Genomic DNA, 21,801 nt, shown 5'->3' on the forward strand with positions numbered 1-21,801 from the left:
CACTTGAATGCTGTGCTATACTATCAATATATTGTCTCTATTTTCAGCAACAAAGTGTAAGCGTTCCAGCAAAGTGCATTTAAAAGACGTTTGTTTGCCAAATGGTGTTGCCTCCTTTCTTGGGCATGAGATAGGGAAACAAACTGATAGATTCTGCAGGCAAATGTACCTTTGATATATGGGCTTTTTCAGAGGATAAAGGGAAGAGTCTCTCTGAGACCCCCTGGTTAAAGTATTGGCAGTACAGCAGTGGAAATAAAGCTTTAGTCTGCTGAGAATGTATCCCTTATATTTTTTCCAGACATACTCAACTAATCCCCATAGCTTAGTCATTGTCTCCTATAGTCTTGTTTTCAGTTATTAGCAAGTGGTTTAAAAACTCCTCTTTAGGTGATATGCTGGGCTCATCCTCCCATAATGTACAGTCAATTGTTAGACAAAATCCAATTTAGTCTTCAGATCTTTTTCTCAATACAAAAAAAATAATTACATTTTGGGGGGAGGGGCCTAGGGACAGATTCAAAGTTTTATATTAAAACTGAATATTTTCTTCTGTAATAGTCTTTTCTTTAGGGGAGACATATTTCTTTATTTAAAATATGTGGGTTAATATATTATTATGAGCTGGGAGAAATGTTATGGGATGAAATAAAAAACCTCATTCAAACCGATGTGTTAATGCACCCTTCACTTAGGATAGTTTCAAGAAACACTTAAGGGGCTGCACCTAAAATAAGGTCTAACAGTGTCTGTTTAGAAGCTATTGCCATGCAGGCAAGGTGGGAGGTTCCACTGAGCATATGACCAGGTATGTGTGTCTGAGTGAGAGAGAGGGCAGAAAACACAGAAACAGAGAGGGAGGCAGAGGCAAAAAGCAAGAACACCAAGAACTAACAAGTAAGCACAATGTGATGCTGGAAAAAGCTAGACAGTGAGCTTTTGGGTCTGTTGGCTAACAAGGCCTTGGGCTGCAAACTTAGGCCTCGTCCAGACTAGGGGAGGAAAATCGATCTTAGATACGCAACTTCAGCTACATGAATAACGTAGCTGAAGTCGAATATCTAAGATCGAATTACTCACCCGTCCAGATGGCGCGGGATCGATGTCCATGGCTCTCCGTGTCGATTCCGGAACTCCGTTCGGGTTGATGGAGTTCCAGAATCGATGTAAGCGCGCTCGGGGATCGATATATCGCGTCTAGACTAGACACGATATATCGATCCCCGAGCACTCGATTTTAACCCGCCGATACAGCGGGGTAGTCTGGACGTGGGCTTAGAAACTGCTCTTTTTGTTCTTGGTTCCTCCTGCATTCAGAGGGGTGAAAGTTTGTACATTCCTTGTAAATAAACAAAGACTAAACAATATATCAAAGAATACCAGGCTCCTGCATCTTCTTCGAACTGCAACATCCTCATGGTCCTAAACTGGCTGCTCTGATCAAAAAGGATCCGAGTTACAATACTATGTATTAAGATGGAGAGGAGGGGAACAGATAACATTGAGGGCATGATTTAGATTAATATTAGTCAAAGCTTTTTAATTTAGCCCATTATGCTTGTGTGAACTGGGTAAAATAATCCTCTCCCTGCACAAAGCCAATTGTGATGGGGCTGGGCTTACCACTGCTTCCTGGTGATTAGGTCACTGGATCCCAGCTCTAGCAATCCCCCCTTCAGGTAGCGACTCAGCCCTCTGCTCAGGTTGCCAGTTGATTTTCCCTTTTCAGAGTAACAAAGTCCAACAAAATATATGTAGTCCAAAAAGAAAGTGTCTTTAGCCCACCTCTGTCCACTGTGGGTGTTGCACCCTTGACTCAAAGCTTACAGTGTCTCTATCCCCCCTTATTTCTGAAGGGGTTTGTGCCCACTTCATGAAAGGTGGTAGAGGAGCTCAGACCCTCCACAGGGCTCTGACCCTGGGGCTTACAAGAGGCAGTGACAGCAAACACTCTGGAGTGCCTCCCTGGGCCACTTCCTACCATGTACTTTCCCTGTCCAAGGTGTGATCAAAGCCCCATAAATAATCCATCAGAAATTGGAGTGAAGGGTTCCCTAGTCCTAGGGAAAGGCTAGTCACTCCAGTAGGCCCTCTCCCTTGCAGCCAGGACTCCTGTTGTACCATTACTGAGGGATTCCCAAGATAGGTCTCTCCTGTCTTCCCCTTTTTCAGATGGCCTGGCTCTCTTTTAAGCTCCTCCTCCAGCTGGAGCAACAGGGCTGGTGGGGTGAAGTCACCTGTGCCCAGGACTGCTCCTTAACTCTTTTTTCCCAGTTTGGGATGTATTAATTTATTTGCAGGGAACTAAGCAGAAACTTAGGGAGACAGAGTTCTCTGAGGCTACAGTCTACAGACAGGTTGTAAGGCTATAATGAAACCTCTATTCCAACCAATATGCTGTAGTAATGGCCATCGTCCTTTGACACTCCTTTTGGAAGGGTTCTCAACTAATGGATCCACATAAATAGAGATTCAGTAGTCCCTGCCACACCCCTAATTTTTTGCTTCATACTTTCATATGTGGCACTAGCATAGACACCACCTGTTAGAAGTGCAGAGGCTGTATAAGAATTTTGCATTAATAAGACAAGGGAGATTTAACATAGCTTGCAGCCACAGTTGGATCATGCAGAGCAGAGGTTCTCAAACTTCATTGCACTGTGACACGACCCCCTTCTGACAACAGAAATTACTACAGGGCCCCAAGAGGGGAGAGAGAAGCCCAAACCCGCCTAAGCCCTGATGGTCTGGGGGAGGGGCAAAGCCAAAGCCCCACTGCCTCAGGCTGGGGGGGCAAAGCCAAAGCCCAAGGGCTTCAACCCCAGGCAGGGGGCTTGTAACCTTAGTCCTGCTGCCTAGGGCTGAAGATCTTGGGCTTTGACTCTGGGTCCCAGCAAGTCTAAGCCAGCCTTGGCGACCACATCAAAATGGGGCCGCAACCCACTTTGGAGTTTCCACCCAGAGTTTGAGAATCGCTGATATAGAATATTGTCTGAGTGCCTAAAAACAAGCAATGAAATCATTGCCCCATTGAAGTCAATGGAAGCTTTGCCAGGATTTCACCCAGGATGTCTATTGCACACTTATTAGAATATATTATCTCTCAAATGGAATTCTGGGAAGCCTCCTGCTAAGGAGCTAGTGCTGTGCATGTGCAGTAAACTATATACTTTCAAACCTCAACCTCTTGCCCCCCTGGCCATTTTAAAAATTGTTTTTCCAAAAACCGTCATAGGAGCCTAATCCCCAATGATTTAGTAGCCTGTTTTTAAAATAAAAAATATAAAATTTAAGCAATTTTGAAATTAATGGCATGCCAAAAAACAAAACAGAAAAACACAACTCTTCAGCTTGGCTAACTGAAATTTGTTTGCCGTTCAATAAGAGAAAAAAATGAACTTATATCAACATTTTTAAAAAATCAATTAATTCTCTCAGGTAATAGCACTAAGGACACTACTATTCCAAGGCTGGTGGAGACCATAGAATGTAGCCATTCTTCTTTTTTCAGTGTGTTGGGTTTTCAGTAGTGTGAACTAGGATTCATGAAACGTTCTCAATCAGCAGTGCCTGAGAATGGAGTCCTCTCTTTACCCACATCAGGATAGCAATGGACAGTGACAGCACAAACTTCCCCACAATGCCCAGCCACTGAGCTGGAAACTCAGCACTGACCTGGAAAAGCCACCGGAGAGATGAAAAGACAGGATAGGCTCCATATCCATGTAGTCTTCTTTGCTAAGATTGTAACAAGGTTGCCCAGCTAGTGTTAATGGGACTGGTTTTGTGATGAGGATACCTGCCCATTGGAAACTGGACTAAGACCAGTGGTCTATATGAAATAAGTTTGGTGAACAGCCATAAGATATTAATAACTGTTGGTGATTGCAATCCTGAGCTGGATTCAAACTGACAATATAGAGCTGAAAAGTTTTGTGTACCATTCCCAATTTTCGTTTTGTTTAGTAATTTAATTGTTAATGTGCTGTTATCCCAGATTCCCAGAAGACCCAATGTAGTGTTGGAATCAAGACGGCGACTCATGGCCACTGAAGCGCAAGTGACAGATGCATACTATCCACTGAATGTGACCAATGGAACCAGCACATGCATCCTTTTTTATGCCAGTAATTTCAGCCTCACAGCCAACAAAACAGTTCATGCGGATTTGACAAATTTAACATTTGTGTCCCGTAAGGTGGACTTCAGTTCATCTGTTTGTTCAGACGCCAATGCAACGTGAGTCAGACAAAAATCCATACCACAAAATGCATGTGATTCTAACAGCTAATCAGAAGTAGTGCAATTTTAACAGGCTAATATTAATTTAATAAACCACCTTGGATAAAATACCTCAAGTTTCATTTTCTTGTAGGAAAATGACAGAGGCAACACCACAGGAATCATTTAATCTTGGTTTCTGTTTTTTATGACTGTTTTCCTTTTATTGTTTTTCCTTGTTTGCTTATGAGAGTACAGTTAAAATGAGGTTTGGCTAGAATAGTTATCTTTACTTTCCTCAGTGTCTCTGAGCTGCTGTATCTCAGCTTCTGTTAGCATCTTGTCTCTCTTCTACAACCACTGAAACCTCCACTAGCATTAGTGAGACAACAATTTCATTGTAAGATTCCCCAACAGTGAAGCTGTGGCAAAACGTGATATTAATCCGGCTGTGAGTATGTTCATGGAACAAGGTCTCTTGTCATTGCATTCTCTATTTTCCATTCTTTTAAAACACCTGCTGGAAGGAGATGAAGCATTTCTGCTTGAAATGTTTGTCATATTTGTCCAGTTTACTGTATCTTTTTGCTGTGCAATTTCTTTGTAGTTGTCTATTGATTTAGAAAATTGAGTTTGATTTTAAGTTGCAATGCCCTAATTTAAACTGTCACACTGTAACATTTAAAATACTTTTTTATTCATAGGTTGTCATTGAACTATACTGGGTTAGTGGATGGAATCAACAACCTAAAAATAAGGTATCTTTATAGTTTCTTCATAAAACCTTTCTACTTGAGGAATATCTGTAAATTAGGACATAAACAGAAGAGGATCGTCAAGTGCAAATTTTTTATTCACTATTTCTGTTCTGGAATAAGTCTACAATGGGTTGTAGAGTTATGTAGATATCTTTCAAAAATGTTATAAGTTAACCAATTTGTGTTTCTCTATGCTGGCTCTTTTTACAATGCATGGAAGGTTCATCAACCAATAGGCTAGACCCTTATATATAGTGTAGGATGCACACATAACTTTAAAGATCTGTAAACCTTTTAGATGTCCACAGATAAGGTCTTCTCTTAATTAAAAAAAATTGTAGCAAAACAATTATGTTCATAGGACATTGGCCCATGAACTCTCCTACTGCTAACAATGTCAAAAGTGTACCCATTTCCCATGCTGATCTTGGGTTTATGAATCATCTACTTAATCATATCCATTGTAGGACTATTCCACAAGCCAGAATAAATATAGTAGGGATAGTGATGTGTAAGTAAGTCTAATATCTAAACAGTAGTTCCATATCCATTGCCGTGATTGCAGTCTTATTATTCAGTGAGCACTATCAGTGTATTCAGTGTTTTGCAAAATGAAACAAAAGAAGTCAGTAATGGCCAGTGCTGCAAGGTGCTGAACATCTTCTGTGAGTGGGTGACTGCTGTTGCATATTTGCATTTAATAATTATTCATGATTTCAAATAACTGGCTCAGTTGGCATTATTTAACCAGATTATTAGTCAAAGATTAATACAGCGCTATACAGAATACAGAAAGAAAGTGTATTTTACCACCTTTTATGAATGATGAAAAGATGGCACTCCAGTCTCTTCTTCTGTAAGAAGTGGAATGTTGGCAGTTTGCATATTCCCAGTCTAACTCCTAAAACCTCTTACCTTTTATAGGATGTGAGACAAAGAAGTTCCTTTGTGGGGAGGGAAAAGTTACTTTCCCACAATTGATTTTGCTATGTAGTTGGTTGGCTTTGTTTGTTTGTTTTGTTTTTGATATCTCATTTTACCTAATTACTTATGAAATTTCTTCTTTGGTACCTTAGTTTACCTGACTGATAAACTTAGAGGGATTTCTAACTGAGTTATCTGTAAGAACACCTGTTTGAACAAGCCTTTCTAATGAGTTAAAAAGGTCTTTCAATGGGTCATTATTTCATAAATCATGGAAAACAGAAAGCCGGTGCTCAGGGCGAGGGCAGCGCGCAGAGCCCTCCTAGCTGCCTCTCCATCTAGGAGCCGGACATGCCGGCTGCTTCCAGAGAGCCATGTAGGGAGCCTGCCAGCCCTGCAGCAACAGGACTTCTAATGACCCAGTCAGCGGTGCTGATTGGAGCCACCCAAGTCCCCTTTCCAGATGAAAAACAGACACCTGGCAGCCCTAGGACGGGGAGGGAGCTCCGCTCCGGCTCTGGCTCCCAGCCGCGGCCCCTACCCCTGCTTCCAGCCACTGGCTTCTGCTCCCATCCAGAACTCCTGCCTCCTGCCTGCATCCCCCGGCCCAGCCGCAACTAGGCTCCCAGCCCCAGGGGAAGGGCATGGGCACATTCCATTACTGGTAAAGGGAAGTGCCAGAGAAAAAGTTTGGACACCATTATGATAAAAGGTTTAGATAATGTGACCCATGAGAAAAACTGGGTGAGTTTAGTCTTTAGAGGAGAAGACCAAGAGAGGATCTGATAAGTCTTCAAATATGTTACAGCTTTTACAAAGAGGATGGTGAGCAGTCATTCTCCATGGCAACAGCAGGTAGGACAAGAAATAATCAACTTAATCTGATGCAAGAAAGATTTTAGGTTAGATATTAGAACATTTTTCATAACTATAAGGATAGTTAGGGATGTTGTGGAATCCCCATTATGGGAGGTTAAGACTAGGTTAGACAAACACCTGTCAAGGATGGTCTAGGTATACATGGTCCTGCCTCAGAATGGGGGGATGAACTAGATGACCTCTTGAGGGTCCTTCGAACCCAAATGTCTATGATTCTCTAATTCCCACAGAGTTCTATAGCTTGGGGATGCAAAGAGAGATGAGAGCAGAGGAGTATGCAGGAGCGAGATTGTACAGTGACTTACAGACAAGGTGCTTAAATTGAATGTAAATTGGAAAAGATCGAAAGTGTCTGGAGCAGCAGACAAGACAGGTAATTTTTGCAGTTGTGTTTTGGATGGGTTGAAGATGGACAGAGGAAGACTAGGAAAAGGTTAGGGAAGTTAAAGAGAAGAAACTTGCTGTAGTTAAGGCAGGAGATTATCAGAGTTGAGCAAGGTTTTTTGGAAGTGGAAATAGAGAAGAAAATGGCAGCAAATTCTAAGCCTGGGTAAATTGGGGTTTTGCCAAGGGGTACAGAGAAGGGGAAAAGTGGAGACATTTTGGAAGGTAAGCTGAGTTCCATTTTTGACATGTTTAATTCAGGTTGACAGAGACACATCCAGAAGGAGATGTGTCATAGAGGCAGTCAGAGATGTGAGTTTAAAAGGAGGGGGAAATTTCAGGGATATAGAGACAAGTGTGCAGTCATCATGTAGAGGTGATAGTTGATAGTAATAATATGACATGTTTTGTTAAGAAAGCCAGATGTTTGTCAGGGGGAATATAGCACAGGAAGATTATTGGAGTTAAAGTTGTTCTCCTTTTTGACCCAAGTGATTACCCAGCATATGAGGTCTTGCAGGTTGTTTCTATTAGGAGGAGAAATTAATGATGGAATCAGGTTTTTCTTTGATTCAATCCTGTTTATTTACAAGGAATGTACGAAGGGCTGTTTCCCTGAACACAATGAAAAGCAAACAACAGGAAACAATTTCTTTGCTCTCAGTTCCAAACCACTTTCAAGCCAGCACTTTGCCCAAAACCTTTCTCGTTTTTTTCTCGGGATCATGCTACAAACACTTCTTCGGCTGTTTGTGGTGCTACCCTTTTCTGTGTGTTCTGTGTTGTTTCTGCCACTTCTGTCTGCCTAGTCTTTGGCAGCTTCTTGCATGTACAAGTGCAGACACCCTCTCCGTAGCTCTCACACACGCACACCTCTCCACCCAAAACAATACCCAGTCCCCTGAATTTGCATTTATCTTCCACCCACATAGCTCAATTTCTGACTAGCCTTGCACATGGCCTGTATTTTAGGTGGTGGTTCCTATTGTATCAGCTATTTTATTCCATATAGACCCCTAAATGTTTCTTACAGTTATCCTGAATGAAGGGTAAGAGTCAAACCCATCAACTTCAACAAGGTTTCATTCAATCCCCCAGCATAACCATGTTTCCTAGAATATATAGGGGGTAAAGATTCCTGCAAAATACTATAAATCTTAAAGCACTTAAAAGATGTACCTGGATAGATATTATGTTGGTAAGATGGAAAATTAATTTAAGTGAAGAGAATTAAAGTTTATAAAGACTGTTTTTCGGGGAGGAGGCAGTTTTGTTAGACCTCACAACAGTAAATCCAAAACAAGGGGAATGCTAATATAGAAACAGAAGACTCTGGAAGACTCTGGAATGTGAAAAGTTAATCTCAGATTTCAATGGCAGCGGATAAAATCAAATGTGACATAAATACATGCATATGGACTTAATGAGAATTATTCAGACCTATGTGTAGTCATCTGTTTGCTAAAATTTGTTCTTTTTATTAATTATTTGGAGAGAACTTTAATATGACCCTGAATCCCAGATTCATCTAGAGAAGAAGAAATGTAAAGCAACCTGGAAAGATTTTAGAGTAAATTAATGCTGTTTGGAGAACACCTAGAATAGGAGCATGTTTTCTTCCTCAGTCAAGAATATGTTTTAGTGTTCTTGGAGCCTGCCATAAAGGAGGCAGACATACTGCCAGTGATTCTCTTGGATCATGCTCCCATTTAATCAGATACCTAAATTGCAAATGTAAACCCTTCCTAATAAGTATGGGAACACTTAACTATACATACTGTACTTACCATCTGTTGTCCTCAAACACTTTATTAACATTAACTAAGCACTTCTCAGAACATGGTGTGAGGTAATTATTATCATTCCTTTTCACTGATAGGGAAAGTTAGAAAGAAAGGTTAAATTACTTCCCCAAGGTGATGGAATAAGTGCCTAATTTAGGATTAGAACTCAGGCTTTGTCTACATGGCAAGTTAGTTCACGGTAAGCCAGGACATGGATCTACAGTGCACTAGTTTGCTACATATCAACTGGTTGTGTGGACTCTACTACCATGTACTAGATCCCCTGAATTTGCAGTGCATAGTAACAGTAACATGGCCAGTTAGAATGTGGCAAGCTAGTGTGCTGTAGATTAACATCCTGGATTGCCACGCACTAACTCACTAACAAGGCTTCCTTGTTCTTTACTTATACTACAAGTTCACAGCCCTGTATGAGACAACCACTTTGTTGAACCTATGGAAGAGGGGAAAGCTCACAGGATACGCTAAAGGATTCACTTAACAGAATTTCTTCCATGTCTCCCTCCAAGGGCTTCCTTTCTGATTCACTGAATAGAAGGGGTTGTGACATGCAAACCCCAAAGATCTTAAGCATCCATGGGTAGAACATAGTACAGCTACATGAATCCAGACCTATCCCCTATAGCAGCACAGCTTCATAGGAGATTAATTGGCTGCACACCCATTGTCTTGCACAAAACCCCCACTTTAAATGTTTGAAACAGTGAATCAGGAAGGTTATAGGGAGCATTGTATTGACAATGGCTTCTCAGTTATGCTTATCCCATACTATTAAGAGCCAAGCACCAGGAGTTCCTGCAGAGGAGCCCCACAAGCTGGCAGAAATGGATGAGCCACTGTCCTCCACCCAAGTTCCACCGTCCTTAGATCTCCTCTGTGGAACAATCTTGGGTCTGCCTGTGCTTGAAAGATTACTATGAAACCTAGAGCCAAATCCTACCTTGGAGGCTTGTGAGTAACTCCCAGTGATGTCGGAGTTGCATGCACATGTTTGAGCACAGAATATGGCCTTAAAAATACTATGATTTAGATAAGGACATAGTTCACCTGAAATTAGTTCGGGATACATTTTAGAAGATGACCTAAGGAGATGAAATCTAGGGGAAGAAAATAATTGGATAGAGTAAATAATTGAAAGGAGAATTGAAATTATTGGATGGCAGCTTGAAAACAGAGTAGCAAGCCCCATCTAAGGTAAAAGAAAATAGGATGGAATTAGAAAGGGTATTAAACTACAAAGCTTACATTTTCCTCCACTGGGGCTCTAAGAGCTATTAATAAAATGGGTAAAGGGCTCATAGAAACATGCAACAATATAATAAAACATTGATGCCCTCTATCTGAACAGCCTCAGGTAGAACAATAAATGAAAGAGGAGTGACCGCCACAGAATTTAGATAATTTCATAAGGTCTTTTAAACTTCACTATACAGTAGAGATGACAGGGGATTATCTGGGGCTTGTTTATTTGGGCATTGTTAAAAAGAAGTTGTCATAAACAGATAGCTAAGGGTTAATGTTCTTTTACCTGTAAAGGGTTAATACAGGGAACCAAACACCTGACCAGAGGACCAATCAGGAAACAAGACTTTTTCAAATCTGGGTGGAGGGAAGTTTTGGGTCTGAGTCTGTTCTTTTCTCGGCTCTGACAGGGACCACAGGAATCTCCAGGCTTTCTAATCTTCTGTTTCCAAGTTGTAAGTACAAGGATAGTAAGACAATAGGTTTATATTTTTTTTTTTTGTATTTACATGTGTGTAGTTGCTGGAGTGTATTCTTTTTGGATAAGGCTGTTTATTCATTTTCTTTTAAGCAATTGACCCTGTATATTGTCACCTTAATACAGAGACCATTTTATGTCCTTTTTCTTTCTTTTTATATAAAGCTTTCTTTTTAAGACCTATTGGAGTTTTTCTTTAGTGGGGACTCCAGGGAATTGAGTCTGCCACTCACCAGGGAATTGGTGGGAGGAAGAAGTCAGGGGGAAAATCTCTTTGTGTTAGATTTACTAAGCCTGACTTTGCATACCCTCTGGGTGAGGGGGGAGAGAGATTAGATCTCTCGGTACTTGTGTTTCAGGGACTTGAAGCAGGGAGTATCCTAGGGTCCCCAGGGCAGGGAAATCTGGGAGGAGGTAAAGAGGGTGGAATCCCTTTGTTTAGATTCACGGAGCTTGAATCTGTATATCTCTCCAGGAACCCAGGGAGGGAACACCTGGAGGGGAAGAGGGAGAAGGGAAGTGGGTTATTTCCCTTTGTGGTGAGACTCAAGGAATCTGGGTCTTGGGGTCCCCTGGGAAGGTTTTGGGGAGACCACAGTGAGCTAGGCACTGTATAATTCCTGGCTGGTGGCAGCAATTACCAGGTCCAAGCTGGTAACTAAGCTTGGAGGTTTTCATGCTAACACCCATATTTTGGACGCTAAGGTCCAGATCTGGGAAGAAATGTTATGACAGAAGTTTTTTGCTCTTCCAAGACTGCATAAGAGATAGACTCCAGTCTCATAAGAAGATCTTGAGACAGCCAAGAAAAGAGGGACAGGAAGTCCACTGAAGAGAATGGTTCTCCTGATAATTTTATTTACAGTTCAAAGTGTGGTTTTGCTCTGAAAAGCTACAGTGTAAAATGGCACATGCTACCTCAACAATTCTTAAGGTCTGTGTATATTCAAAATCGTATCTTCTCACTTCAGTGACAGAAAAAGTATTATTTAATTTTACTCCTCTTAGCCCCACAGAGGCTAACTGCTAGTCCTGAAAACTCAATCTAGGATATGAGTGTCAAGCTTGTTCTCTTCCTTCTTGTCGATCATAAATAGACTTATTTACTAAATTCCAACTTGTTCAAAGACACTTAGGGCTGAAGGAGGTTCCACAGAAGTTAATGTGGGGGCATAATTTGGCCAGCAGATTGTTATTAAAGGTGATAGATGCATGGGGAAAAGTACTCAGCTTGAGACTTAGATCCTGGATTGAGTTTTCAAGATTAGCAGTTAGGAAAAATTTACACTGAGAAAATCTGATCTGAAATCTGAGGGACAAAAGCAGTAGTTGACTACTTTCCCAGTAGTACCATATTTTAATGATTATTAGATCTCCATATTAATTGAACCTTGAATCAAGTATTAAACTGTCACTGTCTTCCATTATGAACAGTTTTCTTGTGTACCACCTAAAGGAAAGATGTTAATTCCTCACTGATGTTTTCTGCAGCCCATGTTTAAAGGGATGGGCATGTTTAAAGGGATGGGCATGTAATAACCTTAGTCCCAGATTTGGACCTTAGCGTCCAAAATATGGGGGTTAGCATGAAAACCTCCAAGCTTAGTTACCAGCTTGGACCTGGTACCTGCTGCCACCACCCAAAAAATTAGAGTGTTTTGGGGCACTCTGGTCCCCCTGAAAAACCTTTCCTGGGGACCCCAAGACCCAAATCCCTTGAGTCTCACAACAAAGGGAAATAATCCTTTTTCCCTTCCCCCCTCCAGGTGCTCCTGGAGAGATACACAGACACAAGCTCTGTGAATCCAAACAGAGTGAATCTCCCTCTCTGTTCCCAATCCTGGAAACAAAAAGTACTTTCCTCTTCACCCAGAGGGAATGCAAAATCAGGCTAGCCACTTCAACACACACAGATCTCCCCTGATTTCTTCCTCCCACCAATTCCCTGGTGAGTACAGACTTAATTTCCCTGCAGTAAAGAAAAACTCCAACAGGTCTTAAAAGAAAGCTTTATATAAAAAAAGAAAGAAAAAATACAAATAGTCTCTCTGTATTAAGATGACACAATACAGGGCAATTTCTTAAAAGAATATTGAATAAACAGCCTTATTCAAAAAGAATACAAATCAAAGCACTCCAGCACTTATATTCATGCAAATACCAAAGAAAAGAAACCATATAACTTACTAGCTGATCTCTTTGTCCTTACACTTAGAAACAGAAGACTAGAAAGTAGAACTACTTCTCCAAAGCTCAGAGCAAGCAGGCAGCCAGAAACAAAGACCTTAGACACTCAATTCCCTCCACCCAAAGTTGAAAAAATCCGGTTTCCTGATTGGTCCTCTGGTCAGGTGCTTCAGCTGAAAGAGACATTAACCCTTAGCTATCTGTTTATGACACGCCCCCCAAATTGCAGACAGTGGGGAAGCTCACTGGCGGCGATTTCCTTCTAGAACTTGAAAATAAACAGATTAATACAACACATACACCTTTACATATACTCCTAAGTATATAACTAACAGACTTCTACATTTTAAGAACACTTTTTAACGACTGAATCCTGGGAAACTCTCACAGGAGAGTGCATCAGCTACTTTGTTAGAAGCTCCTGTGATGTGTTGAATTTCAAAATCAAAATCTTGGAGAGCTAAACTCCAACGAAGAAGTTTCTTGTTGTTCCCCTTGGCAGTATGAAGCCACTTTAGTGCAGCATGGTCAGTTTGTAGTTGGAACCGCCGTCCCCAAACATATGGGCGTAGCTTTTCCAGGGCGTACACAATGGCATAGCATTCCTTTTCACTGACTGACCAGTGACTTTCCCTCTCAGACAGTTTCTTGCTGAGAAACACGACAGGATGGAAGTTGTGATCTGTTGCTTCCTGCATGAGCACTGCTCCTATACCACGCTCAGATGCATCTGTGGTTACTAGGAATGGCTTGTCAAAGTCCGGGGCCCTGAGCACAGGGTCAGACATGACCGTTGCCTTAAGTTGGGTAAAGGCCTTTTGACACTCATCAGTCCACTTAACGGCATTTGGCTGGGTCTTTTTGGTCAGGTCGGTCAATGGGGCAGCGATTTGGCTGTAGTGTGGTACAAATCGCCTGTAGTATCCGGCCAAGCCTAAGAAGGATTGGACCTGCTTCTTTGACTTTGGGACAGGCCACTTTTGGATAGCATCCACCTTGGCCTGTAGGGGGTTTATGGTTCCTCGACCCACCTGGTGCCCCAGGTAAGTCACTCTGTTTTGGCCTATTTGACACTTTTTGGCCTTAACAGTTAGTCCGGCCTGCCTGATGCGCTCAAAGACCTTTTCCAGGTGTAGTAGGTGTTCGGGCCAGGAGTCTGAAAAAATGGCCACATCATCGAGGTAGGCAACTGCAAATTCTCCCAGTCCCGCTAGTAGACCATCTACCAGCCTCTGGAAGGTGGCGGGTGCATTTCGAAGGCCGAAAGGAAGGACATTGAATTCATACACCCCCGCATGGGTGACAAATGCTGACCTCTCCTTGGCAGATTCATCTAGTGGTACTTGCCAGTACCCCTTGGTTAAGTCTATTGTAGAGATGAACTGGGCACGTCCCAACTTTTCCAATAGCTCATCGGTACGTGGCATTGGATAGTTGTCCGGACGAGTTACAGCATTTAGCTTACGGTAATCCACGCAAAAGCGTATTTCCCCATCTGGTTTGGGTACCAGAACCACTGGAGATGCCCATGCACTGGTAGATGAGCGGATTATACCCATCTGTAGCATGTTCTGGATCTCCCGTTCTATAGCAGCTTGGGCATGAGGAGACACTCGGTAGGGTGGGGTTCTGATTGGGTGAGCATTACCTGTATCAATGGAGTGGTATGCCCGTTCAGTCCGTCCTGGGGTGGCTGAGAACAATGGGGCGAAGCTAGTGCACAGCTCCTTGATTTGTTGCCGCTGCAGACGTTCCAGGGTGGTTGAGAGGTTCACCTCTTCCACGCCACCGTCTTTTTTCCCGTCGTAGTAGACACCGTCAGGCCACTCAGCATCCTCTCCCTGGACTGTAAACTGACAAACCTGTAAGTCTCTGGAATAGAAAGGCTTGAGAGAATTAACATGGTACACTTTAGGCTTTAGTGAGGAATTGGGAAATGCTATGAGGTAGTTTACAGCTCCCAGGCGCTCTTGGACCGTGAATGGCCCTTCCCATGATGCTTCCATCTTATGGGCCTGTTGCGCCTTCAAGACCATAACCTGGTCTCCTACCTTGAAGGACCGATCTCTGGCATGTCTGTCATACCAGGCCTTTTGCGCTTCTTGAGCATCCTTTAGGTTCTCTCTAGCAAGGGCTAAAGAGTGTCGGAGGGTGCTTTGTAGGTTGCTTACAAAGTCCAGAATGTTAGTTCCTGGAGAAGGCGTAAACCCCTCCCATTGCTGCTTCACCAACTGTAATGGCCCCTTAACCTCGTGACCATACACAAGTTCAAATGGTGAAAACCCTAAACTGGGATGTGGTACAGCCCTGTAGGCAAACAGCAACTGCTGCAACACTAGGTCCCAATTATTGGAGAATTCGTTGATGAATTTTCGTATCATGGCCCCCAAAGTTCCATTGAACCTTTCCACCAGGCCATTGGTTTGATGGTGGTATGGGGTGGCAACCAAGTGATTCACCCCATGAGTTTCCCACAGTTTTTCCATGGTCCCTGCCAGGAAATTAGACCCTGAATCTGTAAGGATGTCAGAGGGCCAACCTACCCTGGCAAAGATGTCTGTTAGGGCCAGGCACACAGTGTTAGCCCTGGTGTTGCCTAGAGCGACTGCTTCTGGCCATCGGGTAGCAAAGTCCACTAAAGTCAGTACGTACTGCTTTCCTCTGGGCGTCTTTTTTGGGAAAGGGCCCAGAATATCCACAGCTACTCGCTGAAATGGGACCTCAATTATGGGGAGTGGCTGGAGAGGGGCCTTGACCTGGTCTTGAGGCTTTCCCACTCTTTGGCATACCTCACAAGACCGGACATACTTGGCAACGTCCTTGCCCATCCCCTCCCAGTGGAAGGACTTCCCCAACCGGTCCTTGGTTCTGTTCACCCCAGCATGGCCACTGGGATGATCATGGGCTAAGCTTAAGAGCTTCCCCCGGTACTTAGTTGGAACCACCAACTGTTTTTGCGGCTGCCATTCTTCCCGGTGTCCACCAGAAAGAATTTCCTTGTATAAAAGTCCTTGGTCTATAACAAACCGGGATCGATTAGAAGAGCTGAGAGGCGGTGGGGTGCTCCGTGCCGCCGCCCAAGCTTTCTGAAGGCTGTCATCTGCTTCCTGCTCAGTCTGGAACTGTTCCCTTGAGGCTGGGGTCACCAGTTCTTCCTCAGACTGTGGACTTGGGCTTGGTCCCTCTGGAAGCGATGTAGGTGATGGGGTTGTTTCCGTTACTGGTGAACCGCTCTCCGCTGGTGCACCTGAGGGTATTTCAGGCTCTGGCTGAGCCTTTTGGGTATGGCTGTCTGTTGCTTCTGCCAGTTCTGGCTCGCTGGTGCCCTCTGGCGTTGAGTTTGAAGATGTGGTTGCACTTGCTGGTGCTGGTTGCTGTTCCAGTTCCGGGCCTGGGACTGGAGATGCTGTGGCTGTTTCAGTGGTAGGCATGGAATCCGGGTCCACTACCTCTGTCTGGGTCTCTGGTAACACAGACGGGGCCTCTGTGGACGGCTCAGGAACAGGAATGGGTCTGGAAGCTTGCCTGGTTTGGCTACGTGTAACCATTCCCACTCTCTTGGCCCGCCTCACCTGGTTGGCCAAGTCTTCCCCCAGTAGCATGGGGATAGGATAATTGTCATAGACTGCAAAAGTCCACATTCCTGACCAGCCTTTGTACTGGACAGGCAGTTGAGCTGTAGGCAAGTCTACAGCTTGTGACATGAAGGGGTAAATTGTAACTTTGGCCTTTGGGTTGATGAATTTGGGGTCAACGAAGGATTGGTGGATAGCTGACACTTGTGCCCCCGTGTCTCTCCACGCAGTAACCTTCTTTCCGCCCACTCTCAAATTTTCCCTTCGCTCCAAGGGTATTTGAGAGGCATCCGGGCCTGGGGATCTTTGGTGTGATGGTGGTGTAATGAATTGCACTCGCATGGTGTTCTTGGGACACTTGGCCTTGATATGTCCCAGTTCATTACACTTAAAGCATCTTCCATCTGATGGGTCACTGGGCCGAGGTGAGTTACTGGAGACTGGTGAGGTTGAAGGGTAGGGTATCTGTGGCTTTACTTGGGTGGTATGTGGGGTCTTTGGCTGTCCTCGGTGGTAGGGTTTATGGTCTGTGTGCCCCCTGGGGTAATCGTTCCCCTTGACAGTAGCTTTTTTGCTTTCTGCCAGTTCCATCCATTTGGCTCCAATCTCCCCCGCCTCAGCGATATTCTTGGGGTGTCCATCTTGTATGTACCGTGTGATGTCTTCAGGAACACCATCCAAGAACTGCTCCATTTGTATGAGGAGGTTCAGTTCTTCCAAGGTTTGAATGTTGTTTCCTGTTAGCCAGGCCTCATAGTTTTTTGCAATGTAGTAGGCGTGTTTGGGAAATGACTCCTCTGGTTTCCACTTTTGGTTTCTGAAACGCCGACGGGCATGATCTGGGGTTATCCCCATCCTGTATCTGGCCTTGGTTTGAAAAAGTTTATAGTCATTCATTTGGTGCTTAGGCATTTCAGCTGCCACCTCTGCTAAAGGTCCACTGAGCTGTGACCTCAATTCTACCATGTACTGGTCTTCGGGAATGCTGTACCCAAGACAGGCTCTTTCAAAATTTTCCAAGAAGGCCTCGGTGTCATCACCTGCCTTGTAGGTGGGAAATTTCCTGTGCTGTGGAGCAATATTTGGCGCCGGGTTGTTAGGGTTGGCTGGCACATGCAGCCCAGCTTTTGCCAACTCCAGTTCATGTTTTCTCTGTTTTTCCTTCTCTTCATTCTCTTTTTGTTGTTTTTCCATTTCTTTTTGGTGCTTTTCCATTTCTCGGCGGTGGGCCAACTCTTCTTCTTCTTGTTTCCTTCGGTGGGCGAACTCTTCTTCCTCTAGTTTTCTTTTGTGTGCTGCCTGTTTGATTTGTTCTTCTCTTTCTTTCATCTCCATCTGTCGCCTGTGTTCAGCTTCTTTGATTTGTTCTTCGGCCGCAATTTTTGCCTTAGAAGTCATGATTCCTGTTTTCTTGTGTTGGGGTGCCCTCCGGTGTTTATCTTCTGAACTGCAGGTTCTCTGTTGCCTCCTGAAGTCTGCCTAGCAACAGTGCTTTTTTCCTTTTCTCTCTCTAGCTAATCTTCAATGTCAAGTAAACCTGAAAAACCACTTTATTTGCATTCATATAGTGCTGGTATGACTCTCAATGGGAGTGCTATTGTGTGACAAAAGACTGTTAATAGTCCTTAACGACTTCTGCTTAACATGCAAGCCACAAACTGCCAGAGAGAGCAGAAAAAAAAATTCTCTCTGGTTCCCTTTTAAAACCAACTGCTTCTCTCTGCTAAAAAGCCCTTAGCAGAGAAAAGAAAAATATAATATTCCTACTGGCTTCTGGATTCTAGTCCCACCAGCTGCACACCATGTAATAACCTTAGTCCCAGATTTGGACCTTAGCGTCCAAAATATGGGGGTTAGCATGAAAACCTCCAAGCTTAGTTACCAGCTTGGACCTGGTACCTGCTGCCACCACCCAAAAAATTAGAGTGTTTTGGGGCACTCTGGTCCCCCTGAAAAACCTTTCCTGGGGACCCCAAGACCCAAATCCCTTGAGTCTCACAACAAAGGGAAATAATCCTTTTTCCCTTCCCCCCTCCAGGTGCTCCTGGAGAGATACACAGACACAAGCTCTGTGAATCCAAACAGAGTGAATCTCCCTCTCTGTTCCCAATCCTGGAAACAAAAAGTACTTTCCTCTTCACCCAGAGGGAATGCAAAATCAGGCTAGCCACTTCAACACACACAGATCTCCCCTGATTTCTTCCTCCCACCAATTCCCTGGTGAGTACAGACTTAATTTCCCTGCAGTAAAGAAAAACTCCAACAGGTCTTAAAAGAAAGCTTTATATAAAAAAAGAAAGAAAAAATACAAATAGTCTCTCTGTATTAAGATGACACAATACAGGGCAATTTCTTAAAAGAATATTGAATAAACAGCCTTATTCAAAAAGAATACAAATCAAAGCACTCCAGCACTTATATTCATGCAAATACCAAAGAAAAGAAACCATATAACTTACTAGCTGATCTCTTTGTCCTTACACTTAGAAACAGAAGACTAGAAAGTAGAACTACTTCTCCAAAGCTCAGAGCAAGCAGGCAGCCAGAAACAAAGACCTTAGACACTCAATTCCCTCCACCCAAAGTTGAAAAAATCCGGTTTCCTGATTGGTCCTCTGGTCAGGTGCTTCAGCTGAAAGAGACATTAACCCTTAGCTATCTGTTTATGACAGGGCATTAAAGTGATAGTGTGTTTTATTGAAAGTTGTGGCCCTGTTTCATCTTTTGGGGCATCTTATTGGACAATCACTCTATTTATAGTGATTACAGCACTGAGATAAATGACTTACAACAGTTCACAACGTTCTGTGCTTGTACAGGACCTAGCACAATGGGGTCCTGGTCTGTGACTGGCACCCCAGGTGCTACTGTAATACAAATAAAAAATAATAAAAATGTTGTGAAGAGATTCAATTCCTGTTCATTACCTGAATCTCTACTACAATAAGGTGTTTCCTGCTCAAACTAAGGACTGGTTTTGGCTCTGAGATAGATACTTCAGCCATATCATCTTTGTTAGTCAGACAATTGATATGTTGTGTCCATTTTACTTGCTACCTATTTATCTGCTACAAAAATTACTACCTACACATATTTTATTTTTAATGTGCTTTTTGTTTTTGATTTTTTTGTAACTTGCATTTACAGATTTGTTTGGCACCTATCGCAGCAGCACCTAAATATCACCTAAAATTTTCAAAATCCACATCTAATACTCCCGGTGGGTAGACAGCTTAGAATACCCAAATTTATACTCACCCTCAGGGGAGAACCCCAAGGACTCTGACTGTGATTGCAAGTTACTGAAAAAATTCTTCAGCTAGCACTAGTCAAAATTAATTTAAACTAGGTAGAATTAAAATACTGAGGGCATAGTAACATAAGAAAAAGAGTGTGAAATCTCCAATAGCAACCCTCTCAGCTGACACAGAGAATATATTTAATATGAGAGAACTGGAATACCTGAATGCAACATGCAAAGGAGGGAAACTTCAATACGTAACCCACACACCTTCTGGGTGTGGTGTTCTGTCCCATCTAATGGCAACAAGAACACTTACAGAGAGAGGCAAAATGAGTCTGCTCTACAGCCGTAGCTAACAGCCAGTTTGCTTTTAGTTCATGTGGTAGAGGCCCACGTACTAAGCTCCAGAGGTCCTAGGTACAATCCTGCCCACTGATGACCGGGGTCTGTTGGCGTTACACATATTATCTCAATATTTTTCTATTTTAGAATACTTGGAAGGTGCTCATATTTTAGTGATGGGGGTTCTAAACATACCTAGAGTGATAAAATTGTGCCTCCAGGTTTAAATTCAGGTATTTGAACATGCAAATGGCCAAGAAACAGTTGCTATGATAAATCAAAGTGGTTTTCATGTCTGTACCCTTCGTAAAAATACTTTTCTTTAAAAAATTCCATACAAGTATTTATTGCAAAATACTGCAGTTCTGCTGACAATCTTTCAGCTTCTGCTGGTTTATTTATGAAATATAGCACTATAACAGTCCCCTGCAGAATGAAACAATAAATGCTTACTCAAATTACAAAAACATTGCTTATTATACAAAACTGTAACAAGTGGTAAAACAAGATTCACAAAGTCACTTCACTCAATGACCTGTCCTCCTGTATGAGGAGATACTAACTGCACTCTCCTGAAAAAAGAGCTTCTGATGATTAATCTTGTCTGCCATCGGTTCTTCTTTGAGTGATGGTCCCTGTTGGATTCTACTGTGGGTTAAGCATGCACACCAATGAATATTATAACTTTTTCCTTGTCAGTTTGACTCTATTTATTTTGTTTTTCTTCTCTGTAGATTTCTAATGACCCAGAAGTTCTATAAAGGCTCTGCTCGAAAATGGTTTACTTTAGATTCTGTCGAGATTGCACATGACAACCAAATTGTCGCTAGATTTAATGTCTCCATCATCTCTGCTCCTGCTGAGTATTCATTTCATTGTCAGCTGGTGGGAACCAGCAGTCTCTATGGTGCAAAGCTGATTCCAGCCAACACTGAAGCAAAGAACTGGGATGTTTACCTTTCAGAGTTCCAAGTGAGTACACTGCCATTTCAGAAGCAATTCCAGTAACGATTACTTGCTAGAGTACGTGTTGAACAGCATATATTCATAACACTTGTACTTTTAGTTCAACTCTAAAAAAAACATTAAAAGAAAGCTATTTGCCCATTATGGGTGCTATTGAGCAGGGGAAAGAGGGAGTAGGCAGCTTCTGAACAACATGAGAACAACTGAAAAAAACAAATCACTATAAAATCATCTACAGAAAGGGAAAAAAACAATAGACAGTAATACACTCAATCAAGGTAATGGTGATAGGGGAAGACATATTATAAAATGGGACCCGACCCCAACCTAAGTTATCTTGGTGAGACAAGAAGCAACCCGTCTCTCACTGCTCTCAGCTTTACTTGGGGGAACAGGCTGGGTGTAGTTCCCTAGCTGTGGGAAGGGATGGGACATTAGTAATTCCAGAAGCTTCCCCCTGGTCTATCTAGCGAAGCTGTACCAGCATCCCCTTGCCTACCGGGTCCCCAGAACACTCTGGGATTGGCTTTAAGGCTGCAACCCAATTACCCTTCCTCTTGAGGGACATCACAGCTGTTAGTTAGACCCCGGAACTGAGCCTGAACACTGGAGACTATAGCAAGGGAGCTTCCAAATCACCTCACCCTCTTGTCATGGTGCCTCCTCCCCAGTTGCTGCTCTTACCCATGTCAGATCCATCTATGAGGTGGAGTGCTCCCACCCAGTTACCAGAGAGACCCCTAATAAGTAATATACCCCTAACTGGGATATTAGCTTTATCTTAACCTAAACTGTT

The 21,801-nt window shown here is 43.0% G+C and overlaps 1 protein-coding gene across 3 annotated transcripts in view; it reads left to right on the top strand.

The window, feature by feature from the left end:
* Positions 1–21,801, top strand: part of LOC127042833 (V-type proton ATPase subunit S1-like) — a 102,293-nt gene that overhangs the window by 72,027 nt on the left and 8,465 nt on the right. For all 3 annotated transcript variants that reach the window (XM_050936276.1, XM_050936277.1, XM_050936275.1), the window contains 3 exons: positions 3,998–4,239; positions 4,926–4,979; positions 20,774–21,011. In XM_050936276.1, coding sequence (XP_050792233.1) covers positions 3,998–4,239; positions 4,926–4,979; positions 20,774–21,011 — 534 coding nt within the window. The remainder of the gene's footprint in view (positions 1–3,997; positions 4,240–4,925; positions 4,980–20,773; positions 21,012–21,801) is intronic.

The sequence above is a fragment of the Gopherus flavomarginatus genome, chromosome 1 (assembly GCF_025201925.1).
Source record: "Gopherus flavomarginatus isolate rGopFla2 chromosome 1, rGopFla2.mat.asm, whole genome shotgun sequence".
Lineage (NCBI taxonomy): Eukaryota > Metazoa > Chordata > Testudines > Testudinidae > Gopherus > Gopherus flavomarginatus.